General features: G+C 44.7%; 1 protein-coding gene across 1 annotated transcript; it reads left to right on the top strand.

The window, feature by feature from the left end:
- Positions 1–476: 476 nt before the first annotated feature.
- On the top strand, positions 477–18,231 carry HHIPL2 (HHIP like 2). The gene is made up of 9 exons (XM_065630886.1): positions 477–860; positions 5,879–6,531; positions 7,590–7,733; positions 8,091–8,422; positions 10,884–11,010; positions 11,389–11,534; positions 13,301–13,382; positions 16,994–17,076; positions 17,778–18,231. The coding sequence occupies exons 1-9, from the start codon at positions 477–479 to the stop codon at positions 18,146–18,148; spliced, it is 2,322 nt and encodes a 773-aa protein (XP_065486958.1). The 3' UTR covers positions 18,149–18,231.
- Positions 18,232–19,426: the final 1,195 nt, after the last annotated feature.

The raw sequence follows: 19,426 nt of genomic DNA, 5'->3' as shown, positions 1-19,426 counted from the left end.
CCCGTGGAGGGAATGCATTAAGTAGGAAGCTGTTAGAGACAGTGCCAAAGGGTAATCTGTGCTTTTCCTATAATCTCCTAGGGTCTGCAGGGAGGAGAAATAGCTAATCGCTTTTTTTTTTTAATTGCTTGCTTCCTAACAGCATCAGGCTGGCTGGTGGCTGCAAGGGAAAGGCAACTTGCTGCTCTTAGTTAGATGACGCAGGCTCTTGGTGGTTAGTATTTTTATCTGTTTGTATTTCTCGGGGAAGGATTTCTCAGCCAAGATCTAGGGGTTAGGTTTATGAGTGCTTCTAGGGTCATGAGGAATGCCCAGAGGGAGGGTTCAGCTATGTGACGTGTGAAATACCAGAGGCAGCCTGGAGGGTTTAATCTCCTGCCAAGGAGTAAACTCCACAGAGGAAAAGCAAGAGAGAATGTAAGCAAACCTGAGCAAATGCTGAGCTGTGCAGGCTGGCAATTAGTAAAGCAGAGAGGATGAATGAACTGTACTATGGAGTAGCTGGGGATTTCTATACGTCTGACCTCAAGAAACCTACGCTGAAGGAAGCGACTGTTTGGCCATGCACTGGAAGGAGCAGCAGCAGCTCTTGGGTTTCCTTTTTTTGCCCACGTGCCTTTCTTTGCCTCTCCTTGTCGTGTCTGGTGGGCAGTTTGCTGGGGCATCCTCAGTGTCTGGATTACGGGCCACCTTTCCAGCCCTCGTTTCATCTGGAGTTCTGCTCTGCCTATGAAAATTTTGGCTGCTGTGACCAGGAGAGAGACAACAGCATTGCAGCAAAATACTGGGAGACCATGGATTATATTGATTCCCAGGGACAGAAGCTGTGTGGAACGTATATCAAAGATATACTGTGTCAGGTAGGACAGAAAAATAGTGCCTGAATCTTATGCTTTGGGCTGAATTGGGGGTCAGTTGTGGCTCTGATAGCCATTCGTATCCGTGTTGCTGTGACAAGAGATGTGGGAGCAGGGGAAAAGTGGGCTGATGGAGTAATGATACCTGATCCTCACTACGCATTTTGCAAAGTGCTCTGTGGTATCTGGCAATATATAGTGACATTTATGAGCAAGCGTTGTCCACGTTGGGTGATGATGGGAGTCCTGCTGCTCTGCTAGTTTTCTCATAATGAAGGGGAGAGTTACAGATCCATATTTATTTTCTGCTTGCAGCTACTGGGTGTTGGATTACAAATTCTATGGGATCAAATTTGGGGCTGTTCAGCCTGGAGAAAAGGAGGCTGAGGGGAAACTTTATCGCTGTCTACAACTACCTGAAAGGAGGTTGTAGCTTGGAGGGCGTTGGGCTCTTCTCCCAAGTAACAAGTGACAGGGCAAGAGAAAATGGCCTCAAGTTGCACCAGGGAAGGTTCAGATTGGATATTAGGAAAAAAATATTCACAGAAAGCATTGTCAGGCACTGGAACAGGCTGCCCAGGGAAGTGGTTGAGTCACCATCCCTGGAGGTGTTTAAAAGGTGTGTAGAGGTTCTTAGGAATGTGGTTTAGTGCTCGAGTTAGGTTATGGTTGGACTCGATGATCCTGAGGGTCTCTTCCAACTGGAATGATTCTATGATTCTATGAAATCGTATAGGAATTACTAGGCAAAGTGTTTGGATCCCTGGACCCCATGAAGGATATGTTTTGACTGTGTTCCTGCTGAGGGTGCTCCAAATGGTGTGGTTGTTGAACGCAATTGAATAGGCAGCTGCTGCAAGGTCCTGAGGCTTCAGCCAGTGCCTTTCCACCCGTGCTGGCTGCCAACTCTGCAGTGAGAAAAGGCCAAAAGGCATCGCCCTTCCGGAGCATCCTGCCCTTGGAATGCGAGGGCAGAACCAGCCTCCCGTTTACTAACTCTTAGCCATGCCAAGCTGGACTTCCTGCATGCCCAAACGCAGAGCAGCCAGAAGACGCACACAATCTTACTAACATCATATAAAAGTCTCGAGTTAATATTTCCTTAGCCCTGAAATATTATCTGTGTACCAAAATGCTTGCACACTTTTAGGATGCTGGCAGGATTCTGGCGTCTCCTTGGGGTGGGGAGGGGCACACCCTTTGGGCACGAGGGCTGAAAAGAGCAGCATCAGGGTTGGTTGTTATTTTACAGTGGGTAAACCAGAAAAAGGTGTTACAGGTCCCAGTAGAACAACCAATCTTGCTGTTACGTAGATTTCCCTACATGTCGCAGGTACGAAAAAAGACTATAAAACTGTGCCTATCGTCTCTTCACTCATTCTACAGGGTATAATTTAGTTTTGCATTTGTTGGCAGTGTATGTTGCAGCAAAAAAACTCCAAACCTACCCTATATATTTTCTTGTATGTTTTCAAACTAATAAGTTCTTACTGTTTTCATGTCTTTCTAGAGTAAGGTTGCTGTTAAATCTTTGGGGAGGGGCTTCTGATTGTGTTATGTGGTGGTGTTCCTGTTCAAGTTGGTGACAACCATGGAAATAAAGTTGGGTTCTCTGGCAAATATTATTTGGCTGATGGATTAGTGGAGCAGCAAAGATCTACCAAGGGATGTTGCTTTAGTGATGTTGCTTTGCAGGATCATATGGTTATTGACGATCTTGTGTGGAAGGGATGGAAAATGATGACATCTCCATTCTACCACCTCCACAGTATCCTGATCATTTGTAGTTACTACCCGTGAAACATTGACCTGTACTTAGTGCCATATCAAATACAAAAAGATGCATATACATGATCAGGATGTAATTGTGCCAAGTGCTATTTTCTGCTGTGTATGGCAGGACTTCAGATAAACTGCTGCCAGTAACAAGTGCTTTTATTGATATTATTTGTACGGAACTTGGAATGCAAAGATAAGACTCAGAAGCAATGCTGGACAAAATAATATTATTAGCTTTTGTGTTTTAAACGAAATAAATTTCAAGAGAGAGGTGTAGGTGCTTAACGATAAACCTGAATTGTTAGTAGCTGCTCTAATTTAGTGAAAAAAAGCATTATTTCATGTCTCTGCGGGAGATCAGAGCAGTAGCGATGTGTTGTAACAAAGCAGCTCAGTCAGTCAGAAGTTCCCTCAGTGCCAAAACCAGCAGACAGTAAAAAAATGGGAAACTTGTTTTGTTTCGTTTTTTTTTTCCCCCTAGCTTTCCTGATGTGGCAATGAGTATTGTGCTGAGGGTTATATAGAAGCAGCGGGTTTTGGTGACTGCAGCAGCCTCGCTGGTCCCACAGAGCCCAGGAAAGATGCCATGGAGCCCACCTTACCTCGGCAGTGGAGCTCTGTGTTTCTTAACAGAGAGAAGACGATCAGATGGGGATGTGTTCTGGATCACGGATTTCCTGCCGCTGCTCTAAACCAGATGTTTCTCTTGAAAACTAACAGGCTAGAAGTGGCATCTAAAGCAATCCAGCTCTGCTGGTAGAGCTGCTGCAGCTTGCTCCTGGCAAGATGCGGGTCTGGTTTTGCTAGCTACACTTGTACATGTGTAGCTGTAGAGTTTGACCTTCAGCTGAGCCGTTCTAGGATTTAGCTTAGAAACTGGATACAGAACCTCCGAAACCTGCCTTTAATGTTCTTAAGGAGGTTATGTGCAAATTACGTGGCTATAAAAATTCCCTGGCTGCAAAGCTTGCTACGAGCGCTAGAACAGCTGTTTGGCTGCTGGCTGAGAGGATGTTTCTCAGAAAACTGTTACAGAAGAGGCTTAAAAAAAAAAAAAAGGCCAATTAAACCTTGTTGAAGCTGATTGAAAGCCGTGATATTAGCATGGGATATGAGCTAGTGCAGGGAAAACAACATACTTTTAAATTCAGTTTGAATCTGAGGCCTGACTTGGTTGCTGGTTGCACACTCTTTTTGCAGAGAAGCTATTACAAAACAGCAAAGAACTATCAACTTGATTTTAGCAGCTTCTGCTCCTTCCACTCTCTAAAGTAGTGGGATTAATGGTGGTGTTTCATGCACAGCTGAGTAAAATGAAAGCAGACAACCCACGGTAACTGCAAGGCCACATCTTGGGGGTTTATGTAGATGCTGAGGAATGGCCTCTGGCTTGTGCGTCTTGCTGGATCTGTGTCCTGCAGGTCTTGTTTTCTGGGAAAATGCTGTGTGGGAAGCCCGAGGGCTGGAAAGGCGTGGGAGCTGCTCAGGGGCTACACTTATTTAGGATAATTAACTTTAAGACCCTTATACTGCAGACTGTCGGCAGAACAGAGTTGATGGAGCTCGGAGGCAGTGAGAATACGCCTTGTTTCAGAAGAAGCTGGTTTTCTCTTTTCTCAGATTGCTGGTCTGGGAGCGGGACTCTGTTCTAAACTTACCGCGAGAAATTTAGGATATTTTCAGAGATGTTAATGAAGTAGTTACTTCAGAAGAGAACCGAGAGGAGCTTCAGACTGCAAGTGACTTGTGCACAAGGGAGCAGTGAGCCAGCTGCAGCCGCACCAGGGGGGGAATGGGGGAGCTTCCCAGGACCCAAAATGTGGGACAAGTTGGGCTTGTGAGGTTGCTTACAGCTGTGATGTGAAAGCAACAGAAACCAACTTCTTTTGTGCAGCTTTATAATCAAACGGCAGCAATGAAAAGTGAGAAACTTACTACCCCATCCAAGATTTGAAAACACTTTACTATTAATACCTGGAAGTTCTTAGTATGGCCAAAAGCCCTCAGGTTCTTCTGTGAGCAAAGGAAAGAGTTTGCTGTGCTAAGTTTGGAATGAGGGTCTGTAGCCTTCCCATTAAATATCCTGCAAAGCCTGCTACGCTTGTGTAACTGCCCCCGGTTTGTTTAATGAATTTCATTTAATGAAGAAAACATGTTTAATAAGGCAGAAAAAATACCAATGTAGTTTGTCATTCTTTGACTGCCAATGTACTCAGCTTCCCACAACGAAAAACGTTCCCAATAAAAACTATGGATAGACTGTTTCAGGCTGCTGGTGTGAAAACTAGTAAAGCAATATTTCTGCAGAATGTAGCTTCTGTTTTAACTTCTGCAATTTTGTGATGATTAAAATAGAGGTGGGATTTTAATGGAAATATTTTATAGAAGTCCTGGCCCAGGATTTTTGCTAGAATAAGAATTTAAATTTAGGTACAAATTCAAACATAATGCTTGATTTTCATTGTTTAACCTAGATTTTGCACAGCTAAAAACTTCATTATATTTGAAGTGATGTAATTTTACATGCAAAACACTTGAAAAATGTTGATTGAAGATTTTTTTTTCCTGAAGATCACATAAGGAGTCAATGGTAGCTATATGAGTTGCGTAAGATGATGCTTATTTGAAACAGTTTTAAATCTCAACTATAATCTGCTTCAGTGATACTATGCGTGCAAGAACATGATCGAAGTTGCACAGCATCAGACCAAAGAGTACCTTAGCCTGTGCATTTACCCAATATACATCTTTAGCACCTACAGTTTCTTCTGGCAGAATTTCACCTCATTTTTTTTTTTAACCTGGCTCCTGCTAGCTTTATCTGATGCTCCTTTATTTTTTCTTCTGGCAGAAAGTGAGTCCCATCCATGCTAGTTTACAATCTAGCGGGGGAAATGAAGAGGGGGAAAAAAAAAAAGCAAAGGTTAAACTACATTGCAAGAAGAAATTGCCTGTCACTTCCTTAAAACCCCCGTAGTGAAGAATCCACAGCCTCCATAGATATGCTTCTGTTGGCAATAATTTAGGTGCAGCTGATTGTGCTTTAGTAAAGAACACTGCTACTGACTTCTACATCCTCTTTGGCCATATTCTGAGCGACTTTCTACTACTCCAAAGATGCCTCATTATGTTCTCTGCCTTTATAATTTCTCATTTTATTAACCGGTTTGCTCCAATAAGGTGTCTTGGCCTCTCCTGGATGTGTGTACACAGCCAGATATTGAGTTTCTTCTACTTTCTAGGAATGTTCTCCATATGCTGCACATCTCTATGATGCAGAAAACCCTCGGACGCCTCTGAGAAACCTGCCAGGACTTTGTTTTGACTACTGCTCCGAGCTTCACTTCAACTGCCGCTCCGCCATCAGCCTGCTGACAAGTGATAAGCACCTCCAAGAATGCTGTGAGACGAACAAGACGCGCTTTTGCCAGCTCCTTCACCTGCACGATGAGGACTACTGCTTCCCCAACGTGCTGAAGAACACAGCCCTCAACCGCAACCTGGGCTCGGTGGTGGAGGACCGCAAAGGCTGCCTCCAGCTCTGTCTGACCGAGGTCGCCAACGGCCTGAGGAACCCGGTGCTCATGGTGCACGCCAATGACCAAACCCACCGCATGTTCGTGGCTGAGCAGGTGGGCGTCATCTGGGTCTACCTACCTGACGGCAGCCGGCTGGAAGAGCCCTTTCTGGATATTAAAAATATAGTGCTGGCTACACCATGGGTAGGGGATGAGAGAGGCTTTCTGGGGATGGCTTTCCACCCCAAGTACAAGTACAATGGGAAGTTTTATATCTATTACTCATACATGGATGAGAACAGAGTGGAGAAGATCAGGATCAGTGAATTGAAGGTTTTGGCATCTGATGTCAACAAAGCCGATCCACTCTCAGAAAGGTAAAGTTCATATCAAATGCTGTTGTATATGCCATGATGAGAAATTATTTTTTATTTTGTCCCTGTCCTTCCCCCTTGCAGAACCGGCACGTTCCCGGTCACCCTGGTTCAGGTGTGTGACTGGCCTGCTATGAAGCTACCAGAGACAGGTTGGCTCAGGGTCACAGAGCAAACTAGAAACCAAACTGAAAAGAGGACCCAAGATCTAGGCTTCCAGGTTGTCTTCTCTTGCTGTCTTGTACTCTTACCTTCTAAAGAGCAATAAGAGCCTTAAGCCTGTTGTGGAATTAACATCTGCTCTAAAAGTGTTTCGTACTGTAGAACAGGGATGCTTCACTGCAGTACTATATGTTCATTTGATCTGATGTGTGCCCCTGCCCTGTCCCCCTGCTAAGCAAAAAAGCTGATTCTCAGTTATGGAGAGGAAATTGTTAAGAATGGACTGACTTTCTCTGGAGTTTCACAATCACCATAAGATGCTTCCAAAGCCCTCAAGTTCACCAGCTGCTTCTCATATAAGAAAGCAGAACCCACCTGTCACAATCAGAGCTTAACGGGCAACAAGTGTTCCCTGCAGAAGAATGCTTTATGTACTTGTCACGTTTTCAGATCACAGAATAGTTTGGGTTGGAAGGGACCTTCAAAGCCCATCTAGTCCAACCCCCCTGCAATGAGCAGGGACATCTTCAACCAGATCAGGTTGCTCAGAGCCCCGTCCAGCCTGGTCTGGGATGTCTCCAGGGATGGGGCATCCACCGCCTCTCTGGGCAACCTGGGCCAGTGTTTTCCACTCTTGTAGAAAACTGGGAAACACATTTCCTCGTGGGCTGCTGCACTGAAAGGAGCTTTGCTGTCAGGCACGAGGCTGCAGGCCCAAGGGAAATGGGATGCAACTCAGCACTGTATTTGACAAAGCTGACGGGTCTGTACAGCTGGGACATCTTGCTTTCTTCTGTAGAAGCGGTGTGATGTTTCTGTAGCCTACCTGAATGATCAGTCCTTTCCAGTAGCTACATCTGGAATGATTTTTCTCTCTCTTTTTTTTTTTTTTTTTCTAGGAATCTTTTGGAGCTTGAAGAACCAGCTGCAAATCATAACGGTGGGCAGCTGCTCTTTGGTGTGGATGGCTACATGTATCTGTTCACAGGGGATGGAGGGAAAGCTGGAGACCCTTTTGGAAAATTTGGGAATGCTCAGAACAAGTAAGTAGCAGAGCAGTTGAAAACCTTAAGCTTGTCCACCGAGACACAGGATGTGGAAATGACACAATGCGGAAGAATAAAATAAGAGTGTTTCACAAAAGTGCTTGTGCATCTGCAAGTCTGTCCAATGCAGCAGTTCAAAAAGTTAAATTTAACATTTTGAAAGCTGAGGGAACCCAATTTGTTGAGAGGGGGAAAAGTCTTCTGTGACTTAAACAGGTTGCAAGACATACCAGTGGTTCGTTTATCTCTTTTGGACAGAAAACTTTTCCTTTGGAGAGGGAGAAGAGGGAGAGAAGAGTTCATTTTCAGTTGGCTCTCATGCTGGGATTTGTCTTTTTCTGTCATTCTCTTTAGGAGTGCTTTATTGGGGAAAGTCTTGAGGATTGACGTGGATGGAAAAAGCCCCGATGGAAAGCCTTATCGCATCCCTCCTGATAATCCCTTTGTGCCTGATCCGCAGGCCTGCCCTGAGGTTTATGCTTATGGGGTCAGGAATACGTGGCGCTGTGCGGTTGACAGAGGGGACCCTGTCACGAAAAAGGGAAGAGGGAGGATATTCTGTGGGGACGTCGGGCAGAACAGGTTTGAAGAAATCGACATCATTGTTAAAGGAGGAAACTATGGCTGGAGAGCAAAGGAGGGATTTGAATGCTATGACACAAAGCTTTGCCACAATTCCTCTTTGGGTAAGGAAGAAGTTTCTCACAGAAGATTATTATACATGTGTATTTATTGGATTATAGCTCCATTTTTCTAGTGTTAAATGGAGATGGTTTACTTCTTAAGAGCAGAAATTCCTTCTCCCCAGCCCTGCCGTGTTGGTATGAAATGATGCCCTGCTTATTCAGGGAGTTCCCTGTCACATACAGCACTGGACGAGGGGTTCAGGGTCAAAGTCTGTGCCTTTTGCAGACAAAATTTTCCCAGTGAAGTGAGGAAGGTGATGGCTTTGGTTCAAGTAGAAAAGCAATATTGTGTTTTCTTGAAGCTCTGAGCCATGGCTATGGCTAGGGAGACGAGGCCAGGCTGATGCTGAGGCCCTGAAAAAAATCTTGTAGAAGAGGCAGCATGTCGTAGCAAGGACGGTGCTGCAGGAGAACACCCAAAAGCTGCGCTTTGACTCTCGCTGTGGGTGTGATGCTGTCCTGGTTTCAGCTGGGATAGAGTTAATTTTTTTCCTAGTTGCTGGTATAGTGCTGTGTTTTGGCTTTTAGAATGAGAATAATGTTGATAACACATTGATGTTTTAGTTGTTGTCAAGCAGTGAAGGACTTTTCAGCTTCTTATGCTATGCCAGGTGTGCAAGGAGCTGGGAGGGGGCTGAGTCAGGACAGCTGACCCCACCTGGCCAAAGGATATTCCATACCACATGACATACTCAGTATGTATTTTGGGGCAAGCTAACCTGGGGGAACTGCTGCTCAGGGATGGGCTGAGCTTTGACCACCGGGTGGTGAGCAATAGCATTGTGCATCACTTGCTTTATATATTCTTTTGTTATTGTTGTTATTATTATTTTCCCGTTCTGTTCTATTGAACTGTCTTAACCCACGAGGGGCGAGTGAGTGAATGGCTGTGTGTGGTGTTTGGCTGCCTGCCAGGTTAAACCACAACAAATGGACAAACCCACTTGCTCCTTTAAAAAAGGTTTAGATATTGGTGGTGTTTGTAAAGCTCTTTTGAAAGTATGGTAGAACAACTGGGTATTATTATAGTGTTCCTTACACTGTTGGAAGAAAGCATCTGGTCTCAAACTCATGTAGTTTTTTCTGAAACATTTGTAGGAGCTGACAAGTTTAGAGTGTGTGTTATCAAAATTTGTCCTCTGCTATGCTGGTACTGATGAGGCCCTCAAGGTGTTTTGTTTGTTTGTTTGTTTGTTTTTAAGTGGCCCAATCCTCAACTGACAAAAAAACTGACATAGATTTTAATAGATTTTGCTGTTAATTTATGTTTTTTAATGCCTTTGTGGTCTTTATCCTCATCATTAAAGATAAGCTACTTGATCCAGGGGAAAAAAAGTGAGGACAAGACTAAAATTTTGTAAGATCTGATATTCAACCCAAGAAAGGGATGACTTCAATTTTAACGTTGCCAGAGGCAAAGCCTTTATTTTATAAGCCTCGTGACATAAAATGGAGGTAGCACACTTGTGCGTGTTCTGTGCTGTGAATGTTAGCAAACCTATTAAGATGTTGAGTTAACTGGGAATTGCTTGATCTTATTCCCTTCTCTAAAAATACTGGAATTTGTAAGGAAAATCCCTGCTAAAATGATCGGTGCAATCACAAACCTTTAAGTTAATACTTCCTGCAGGCTGATACCTTTCTGCATTGCTTGCTTGATGCAGAGAATCTTGGTCCTGTGTGTTATTGAAGCTCATCATGGCTAAACCTTGATAAGCAATGGCAAAATGGACTGAAGTATTTTCACCATCCCTAAAATGCCATAAAAGTAGTAGTCGGATTATATTATTTTGCCAACCATGTTATTGTGCGTGTCTATTTAAAAGGTGTTGGGACTCCTATATTTGGAGTATATAAGGTGCTTTTTTCTCTGAGAGTATTTTGCCCCTAAACCTCATGTATCAGTTCAGGATTACACATGTAAAGTTTAACATATGCACACACTGAGCCAATACGTAACTAATCTGTAAAATGCACACGTGGATATTTCCTTGGCCAAACTAGAATCAATGACCTTAAGAGACCCTAATTTCTCTGAAGTGAAGGGCTCTGATCTAACATGGCTGGTTTTCAGAATCATAATTAATGTAGTTTTTGTAAACGGTCAACCCTAATATGGAGGTAAGGAGCACTTCAGGGTTGAAAATCTGGTAAAAGCAACTAGTGACCCTTGCTAACCTCTGAAAGGCAAAAGTAACGTTTGGGAAATTTTGCTCTGTTTATCAGTCTCTAATACATGAGTGTAAAAGTTTTTACTTTTACATAGAGAACTCCTTAAAGTCCCTGGGTCTGTTACGTCCTGGAGTAAACTACTGAATTCCCACTGAAATTTAACTATTCTGTTTGTTCAACTGTACTGGTCCTTCTAGACATTTTTGTGCTGTCAGTGTCATCGGCCAATCACTTTTTGTTGCTCTCTGGATGTAAATTTTCTTGCTTCTTATGCTTCTGTATTTCACAGATGACATTCTTCCAATATTTGTATATGGCCGCAATGTGGGGAAGTCAGTCACTGGAGGTTACGTGTACAGAGGATGTGAATCACCCAACTTGAATGGCCTTTATATTTTCGGTGATTTCATGAACGGGTGAGACTAATCGTTTTCTCTGCAGCACCCATTCTGTACCACATTTGCCTTATCTGGGCAAATAAGCATATCAGAGCATCCTGAAACCTTTTCAGCTGGAGTAAATGAGAATCCCAGCTAAGTCTCTGTATTAGATCAAGTGCTCTGTTTGACTATTATAACAACATTTTGGTTGGAATCTAAACTTCCTCCAACTTAGAGTTCTTAGGATAGGTTTGCTTTTGTTCAGATCTGTTTTTCCAGAAGACAACCATTAAAGCCAGTCAACAGTCAGGGTCCTCGCTGACTTTTTTTTTTTTTTTTTAGTAGAGCATAATTTTGACAGGAACTGATCTTGACAATGGAGGCATAAAACAAAAGGTTTTATTTTTCATCTAGCCGACTTATGGCTTTACATGAAGATGAGAAGACAAATAAGTGGAAGAAGCAAGATATCTGCATTGGCAGCAGAAAAGCTTGTGCTTTCCCTGGAATGATCAGTTCTTACAGCAAATTCATCATCTCATTTGCTGAGGATGAAGCAGGTAAGTACCGTGCTAGTCATACCTTTATTGGTAACCGTGCTGTCAGTTCTGTACTGCAGGGCAAATATGTAAAATGATGTTGTTCCTCACATGTTACTGGAGAGCAGGCGCTGCAAAACAGGTTTGTGGCTATCTCAGCGTGGCAGGACGGATTGATATGTGGTTCAGAGAGGTCTCCTGCTCTGTGGGGCTCTTGCAGATCGGCTTGGTGGAGAGCTCAGGAGACAGATCCTTGTGTGAACCTACGGTCTGAACGCTCCAGATTCTCTGAGGAGTTTGAACTCCTGTTTGTTTCAGCCATTTCCTGTCATTTTGTTGTTGTTTGCTTATGCTGTTTCATTAATGAAAAGACTATATCAATGCAGTTTGTCTTTCATTGTAACAGCTCATCCTCACTTGAGTTTATAGAGCTTACCTGAATTTCTCCCACTTCGTTAGTATAAATTCCTCAGTCTCATTCACAGCAACAGCACTTCACACTGTGGATTATACGCGAAGGCTTTATTTGGGGATGAGGAAAGCCCCACATTTTAAAATTTAGTGGAATTATCTGAGTGCATAGGGTTATTGCTATGATCATGATGATCAGATCTCTCACCAAGGTGAAAGGACCAATTCATACTTTGTTCACTTTTGGACAGTCTCCTGACAGAGAGCTATGTAATACACGAAGTGGCTGCAAGAGTTTTGAGAACACAATATGTGCTTTAGTGAGTTGTGATGCTTTGCGATTCGGCAGAATCATAGAATGTCCTGGGCTGGAAGGGACCCACAAGGATTATTAAGTCCAACTCCTGTCCCTGTATGTGACAACCCCACAGTTCACACCGTGTGTCTGAGGGTGTTGTCCAGTCTCTTCTTGAACACTGTCAGGCTTGGGGCCGTGACACCTCCCTGGGGAGCCTGTTCCAGTGTCCACCACCCTCTGGGGGAAGAACCTTTTCCTCATGTCCAACCTAAACCTCTGCTGGCACAGGAAAGAGATTTGCTTGTAATGGAAAGATCCAAGATTATCTGGTTGGCATATTCTGTCAAAGGCGCAGGGAGACGCAGGCTTTGCTGTGAAATAGGTATGATTTTTAACTGTTCTAACAACACGTGGAGTGAGTGGATGTTACATGTCTCTTCTACTGCTTGTTCTTTTAGAAACCAAGATGGTGTCATATAATTTGAAATTTTGCCGCCTTTGCAAGAAGGCTACGATAATTTGTCTGGATATTGTTCTAGTGGGTGCTGAAGGGGAGGCACGAGGAGTAGTTGCTCTTCTCAGCAACCGTACAGGAATATATAGCCTCTGTCTTCCACGGACTAGCCAATTTACCTCTTGTTGAATTTTTTTTGTACACCTATGAGATGGCTAAATATTTGTTGTGTGGTTTTCCCCTCTATTTGTAGCTTTTGGCTGCTTCTTTGGTACAAATAACTTTTAAACAAAAACCATATTTATACAGAGGAAAGTAACCTTTCGGAGGGCCCCTGACATGAGGTAGTGAAGGTTCTTCTCAGGCCCTGTGCTCAACTGAGGGCTGCTGGTTCTGCGGGGAACCTCGCTGCAACCAGGACATCGCTTGGGAGTCCACCTGCACAATCCAGGGTGAGACCAAACCCCACTCCTTGGAGATAAGACACGACCGAGGAAGTACCTGAAGGGGTTTTCTCTTCTGTATCTTCACTAATTCACACGATCAGGAAAGAGGGAAATGGAGAGCTGGGATTCAGCTTGGGCACTTGCATCTGACACTAATTTTTTTTTCACTTCCATTTAGGTGAGCTCTATTTCATGTCTACTTCTTATCCCAGTGCCTATGCACCACGTGGATCGCTCTACAAGTTTATTGATCCTGCAAGGTTAGTAATTAAATATGTTTTTCCATGCCAAATTCTTCTATAATCACCATACATTCTCTGGCTATCACAGTAGAAAGAATGCTAAGTACTACTGATACAGAATCTTGCTGACCTCCATATCAAGTCCTTGGGTTTTGTTCACCCACTGTACATCTGGTGTGACTTTAATCAGTTTTAGTGTATTTATTAGTCCCACATTGTATCTGTGCACCAAGAAATAGGTAAAGCTCAGATACCCTAAAGGTCTGGGACAGTAAGGATCAAAATGTCTCCTTGGTTGTATATCTGAAGTATATGGCACGGTGGTATTTTAAAATGACAGACCAATATCATTCGGGGTCATGACATCAAATATGTGCGATGCACTTTCATATAAATAAATTGCAGTGCACAGTTTAGTTTTCGTAGCAAAGAAGAGTGAAATCTGGTGGTTCATGCAGCGTTCAAATAATAATTGGAGCCTGAACCTGACTTTTTCCAAGCAAAATGTTTTTTCCCTATTAAGCAGTTATCCCTGCTAAAGTCTGTTTTTACAATAATAAGCATGCTTATGTAATTTTTTTCCCTCCCAAGCTTTTAGATCTTGCTAAAAAGCATTAAATGAGTTTCAAATCACCTTGTAAAGTAGAAACAGTAAATATGTGTCTGTGCTGTTGCCAAGATCTTGGACACTAACAAAATGAAGAAAACAAGTTATGTTTTCTTAGGAAGTTAAATCCAAAGCTGTAGATAGTTAACTCCAGCTCTGTACCAAAGTGATGGGAACACAAACTTGAGTCTTGTTCGCTGTAACTACTTGAGGCTTCTGCCTTTTAACAGCTCATTGTCTGCCAGGAAGCCTTTGAACTGCATTAACTGCTGAAAATGTAACATTTTCAACTGAAAAAAAAAAAATATTGTGACCTGGTATAACCACTGGGAATTTGAGCATGCTCTATCTCACAAAAGAAGCCCTGCAGTCTCTGTGCCGCTCCTTAATGCGCCACACGGACTATCGGGATGATAAATCCTCTCCTCTTGCCCGCCGCAAAGGGAGGAACGCAGCTTTCTGCCTCACCAGCAGCCTGCGGGAGCCTTTCCAGGGGCTCTGGAACTGCTCTGGAACTGCTGTGCAGCAACGCCCCGCGGTACAAGGACTGCACAGCGAGCCCCTGCCAGGAACGCGATGGTTTTCCCTGCTCGGAAGGGCTCTCTGGGAAGAAGCCAGCTCTTCCCTGCGCTTTCGGAGCCTCGTATCCATCACCTCTGGGGCAGGAGCAGGTGCTTATTCCCTTGGCTTTTTGGAGCTCGCTCTTGCATTTTCTGGCTCCCCTTGTTTACCTTGGCTCAGATGCCGCCCTGCTCAGCTGTGCCCTTGTCTGTTTGCTGAAGCGCTTTGCGAGCTTGTCCAGGGCGTGCAATGCACTGGCTGCTCTAGATCCCGGACTGCAGACCCTGGCCTCCCCCTGCTGGTAACACCAGCAGAGATTTTTCCATTCTCCTTTGCAATTTAATGCTGTTTATAGGATTCCTCCATTTCCATCCCACTGTGGGTGGCGGCTGGGATAACTGGTTCCTCTGATGGCGCTGGTGAGGGCCCACCTGGAATCCTGTGTTCAGTTTCGGGCCCCTCACTACAGGAAAGACACTGAGGTGCTGGAGAGAGTTCAGAGAAGGGCAACGAAGCTGGTGAGGGGTCTGGAGCACAAGTGTGATGAGGAGCGGTGAGGGAACTGGGGCTGTTCAGCCTGGAGAAAAGGAGGCTGAGGGGAGACCTGATCGCTGTCTGCAACTGCCTGAAAGGAGGGTGTAGCGTGGAGGGGGTTGGTCTCTTCTCCCAGGTAGCAAGTGATGAGAGGAATTGTCCTCAAGTTGCACCAAGGAAGTTCAGATTGGAGATTTGGAAACATTTATTCACGGACAGGGTTGTCAGGCACTGGAGCAGGCTGCCCAGGGCAGTGGTGGAGTCACCATCCCTGGAGGTGTTTAGAAGACCTCTAGATGAGGTTCTTAGGGACATGGTTTAGTGCCAGAGTTAGGTTACGGTTGGACTCGATGATCTTGAGGGTCTCTTCCAAATGAAATGATTCTACGATAGGCGCAGTCCCAGTCTGGCCAGCCCAGGTACTCCCTGTCCACGCTTCAAGGGCAGCAAGCCACGCAGACATCTGCTCCAAAACATCGGCAGGGCCACTGCCGTCTGCCTAAGGGCGACTCGGACTTCGGTGGGAACCTCCCAGGACCACGGATGGCAGCAGTGGCCTGTGTCCTCACCTCAGCTGGCTGCTCCAGCAGCGCTCTCGGGGGCAGCAGAGGCGCTGGCGTGCCTCTGCCTGGGTTGGCATCAAATCCCCTCAGCCAGGAGTGGAGGGAATTGGTGTTAGAAGGTGCTTTAGAAGTTGGAGAGAGAGGGAAAACAGATGACCAAACCAAACAAAACACACACACAAGAACCAAAAAAAACCCCACCCCTAAACAACTCCCAGCCCCCTCAAAAAACAAAACAAAACAAACCCACAAGCAATGCCGACAACCCTGCTTTAGTCATCCTTTTTTTCATTAATTGAAATGGTGTGGAGGAAGCGCTTGGCTGTTGCCCGTGGCTGGAGGAGAATGGTAATCACAAGAAAATGTGATGCCTTAGGTCATGCTTTGCATTGCTCTGTGCTGTCAAGCGTGCCAAATTGCAAGAGCCAGTTCTTATTTGTCCTACAGCAGTTCCCTCAGGGAACAGAAAACACAGGTCTCTTGCTCTTCTTTGTAACCTCTACCTGTCACTTGACGCGTGACAGCTTTACCTCAGGGAAAATGTGCTTTTTTTGGGGGGTGCTTTTGTGCTGTGAGAAGTTGCCAGGGAACAGCAGGAGAGGAACACACATATATTTTCTTTGCAGTTGTTGCTTCAGCCTCCCTTCCCTGGTCCTTTCCTTTCTCACCGCTCTTGCTGCAGCACCATGTTGTGTCTGAAGCGGCACCTTTGAAGGCCGTGATAACTTTTGTGGGGCTGTGTGGGAATATTCTTCTGCATGCACAGAGATCCTTGCGCTGCACCATAAGTGAGCAGAAAGCCCTCTCACCGACAAGCCTCATGTGCGTGAATGAGACTATTCCACTTCAAGGTGGGAGCCAGTATTGGTGAGGACAACCCAAAGCGATTAATAGTCTGAAGTCCAACCAATACGTCCACCAGGCTTCTCAAAACCGTGTTTTGCCATGCCTTCAGCAGCAGGATGTGTAGCTGAAGACGCCGATGCAGCACCCTTGGATTCAGTGGTGGGCTACAGAGACGTGCAAGCTGGCTAGCATCCCCCACACAAACAAACCAGCTATCCGTGTTGGATAAAGGCAGTCCAGGCTGCCCGATGGCAAAAAGTTGACCAGAAAGGTGGTATCATGGAAGAGCAGCTGCAGCTTTCCAGCTGCCATTGCTATTCAGACAGGGATTTTATGGCTGCGCCCTGAGTTAGACTCTTGAATTCTACCTGTGTTGCACTCCAGGTGCCCCAAGTGCTTTCACGCCTGTTCCAGCAGAGGCAAATGACAAGGGGGGGTTGATGTGTGCCTCTGTAATTAATAAATAAACTTCCCTAACAGTCTCTCAGATATCTGCATATGGTTTTCTGTTTTTCAAGGAGAGCTCCACCAGGGAAGTGTAAATACAAGCCTGTTCCAGTGAAAACAAAGAGTAAACGGATACCATTTGTTCCACGTGCAAGTAAGTTGTTAAGCTTTAATTTTTGCTGACAAGCAAAACATACAACGATCTTACAGGCATGTGACTAAAACTAAAGCACTGAGCAGGAGCAATCTTGAAGTTAGGTTATCACATTTAATATGTGTGCTTCTGTCATTTACCAGATGCCTTGCCTTTTCTTAATCTCAGTCTCTGATTTTTTTTTTTTTCTTCTAAGTGTTGCCAAGTAATAGTGTAAATGGGCATCATAACAGAACTGATGGCTTTGATTGAGGCATTGGATTTAGTCTGGGAAGTTCTGAGCTCCTGTCCCTGGCTCTGGGACAAGCCCCTTGAGTCAATCTCTTCTCTGTAAATCTAGGGGAGTCAATCTTTGTACTGGCCTTTTTCTGTTTCACATCCCATGCAACCAAGGAAGGGGTTAAATCTTATTATTGAGTAGAAACAGTGTTTAGCAAGTTGAGGTTGTCTGGGATTTCCAGGTACTAGTGTGACGTGAAAAATTCAAACAGTTAAGTCAAGTCTGACAAAAAAGTGTGCAAGGTTTCACCATATTATCTGGACTTGCTTGACACCCCTGATATAGTGTGTATTTCTTTGAAATGTCAGTGATTTTTTTTTTCTTAACTGTAGCTCTAATAAGGGTTTATATCAGTCGTATCTCTGAATTAGCCTTTTGCCTTAAAGCAGGAATACTGAACTATGTTAATTACTTTCCTCAGAGACTGTCCTTGAGCTGCTTAATGAACCTTCAACAACCAAGCCTCTGAAAAAGTCTTCGACTCCCACTGCATCCATCCCAAGAGTTTCTTCTAAGAAAGCTAAAAAGACCCCATCCACCAAAATAAAAGCACCAACAGTGAAACCAGCTCCATCTGGTAAAAAGAGACAGAAAATCAAAGCTGAGGCTAAACCTCACAAGCCAAAGCAGAAAGTTGCACGCATTTCTAGAACTACACCAGCACCACCTTTGCCAAAAAAGAAGAGCTCTCACCTAACGAGAACCAAGAAGCCTCTTCCAAAGAAAGCAACACCAGCTAAGGAAAAACTGGAGAAGAGGAGGAAGGACAGTAGATTAAGAAGCAGCTTTTGAAGCTGAGTGATGTCCCAGAAAATAAGATGGTGAAACAAATGTTTTGGATAGCGACCAAATAAAAGAGAATCAGTTGACTTGTTATGCCAGTTCTCTCAGGTGCGCCTCCATTAATGCCAAAGTTAGCAGTCTCTATATATGTTCTATTAGACCTCAACAGCACCAGCCTCCTAATATTAACTTTCTTTGCAAATCCTGCTGTGACATCCTTTTCTGACATAGGTAGTTATGAGAGTCTCTGATGGACGTTGACTGGCAAGATTTGGCTGTGTATGACTGCCTAATAAATCCAAGTGCCTCCAGCTTTCAGCACTTTTATCTTTTATCCAAGAATCTAAACCAGACATGTCAATGACCTCACCCTTCTGTGGTTTTTTTTTTCCTTTAACTGAAATGCAGTGAAAAGTATATTTTAAGAGTAGTTGTCTTTCACACAATGAAATTAGCAGCTTTTTAAAGCAATATTTTCTTCAAGGTATAGATCACCTGCAGCTTCCAAAGGGTTCAGTAAAGGCTGGAAATCCTCAGCAAATCTTGAGAGGAAACAAACAAAATCAAAGCAGCAGAAACCAGGCAACCCTCAAAAATCCTAATTACAGCTGAGCAATTGGATCGAACCATCCTCTGGCTTCTGCGTGAACACGGGTTGGACCCTGTCCTGCTTGGCCAGCAGGTAAGGGCAGGTGCGGGGCCACCGCCTGCAGCTCTCCCCGGCTGAGCCCGTTCCCAGGGAGCAGTGTGTGTTTGGAGCCGAGCTGGAGGGGTGCAGGGGCACCCGCCAGCCTGGCGGCAGCGGTGCCCCGTCACACACAGAGCACGCCCTGGAATTAATCTGTAATGGGGTGCTGCAAGGAGAACTGGGAGAGGACCACGGGGCTGCATTATCCACAGTGGAAGTGGGACAGTAACAAAACTTGAATGTTCTTCTTGAGAAGAAACTTCTTCTCAGTGAGGGTCACAGAACACTGGAACAGGCTGCCCGGGGGGGTTGTGGATTCTCCTTCTCTGGAGACATTCAAAACCCGCCTGGACGCCTTCCTGTGTAACCTCACCTAGGTGTTCCTGCTTTGGCAGGGGGATTGGACTAGATGATCTTTTGAGGTCCCTTCCAATCCCTAACATTCTGTGATTCTGTGATTCTGTGATTCTTGTCCAGAGGTGGTGAGGGGACTGGAGCATCTTTCTCATGAAGAAAGGCTGAGAGAGCTGGGTCTGTTCAGCCTGGAGAAGAGAAGGCTGAGAGGAGACCTTATTGCAGCCTTTCAGTGCTTAAAAGGA

The sequence above is a fragment of the Caloenas nicobarica genome, chromosome 3 (assembly GCF_036013445.1).
Source record: "Caloenas nicobarica isolate bCalNic1 chromosome 3, bCalNic1.hap1, whole genome shotgun sequence".
NCBI classification, from domain to species: Eukaryota; Metazoa; Chordata; class Aves; order Columbiformes; family Columbidae; genus Caloenas; species Caloenas nicobarica.
Note: the sequence above shows the minus strand (reverse complement) of the source record. Positions and strands in the feature narration are given on the sequence as shown.

Excerpts from the sequence above, each read along its gene's own strand:
- HHIPL2 (XM_065630886.1), top strand. The coding sequence starts at position 477 with ATGAATGAACTGTACTATGGAGTAGCTGGGGATTTCTATACGTCTGAC. Across the intron at positions 8,423-10,883 it reads TTGCCACAATTCCTCTTTGG|ATGACATTCTTCCAATATTT; the intron begins GTAAGGAAGAAG and ends TGTATTTCACAG. Across the intron at positions 11,535-13,300 it reads ATTTGCTGAGGATGAAGCAG|GTGAGCTCTATTTCATGTCT; the intron begins GTAAGTACCGTG and ends ACTTCCATTTAG.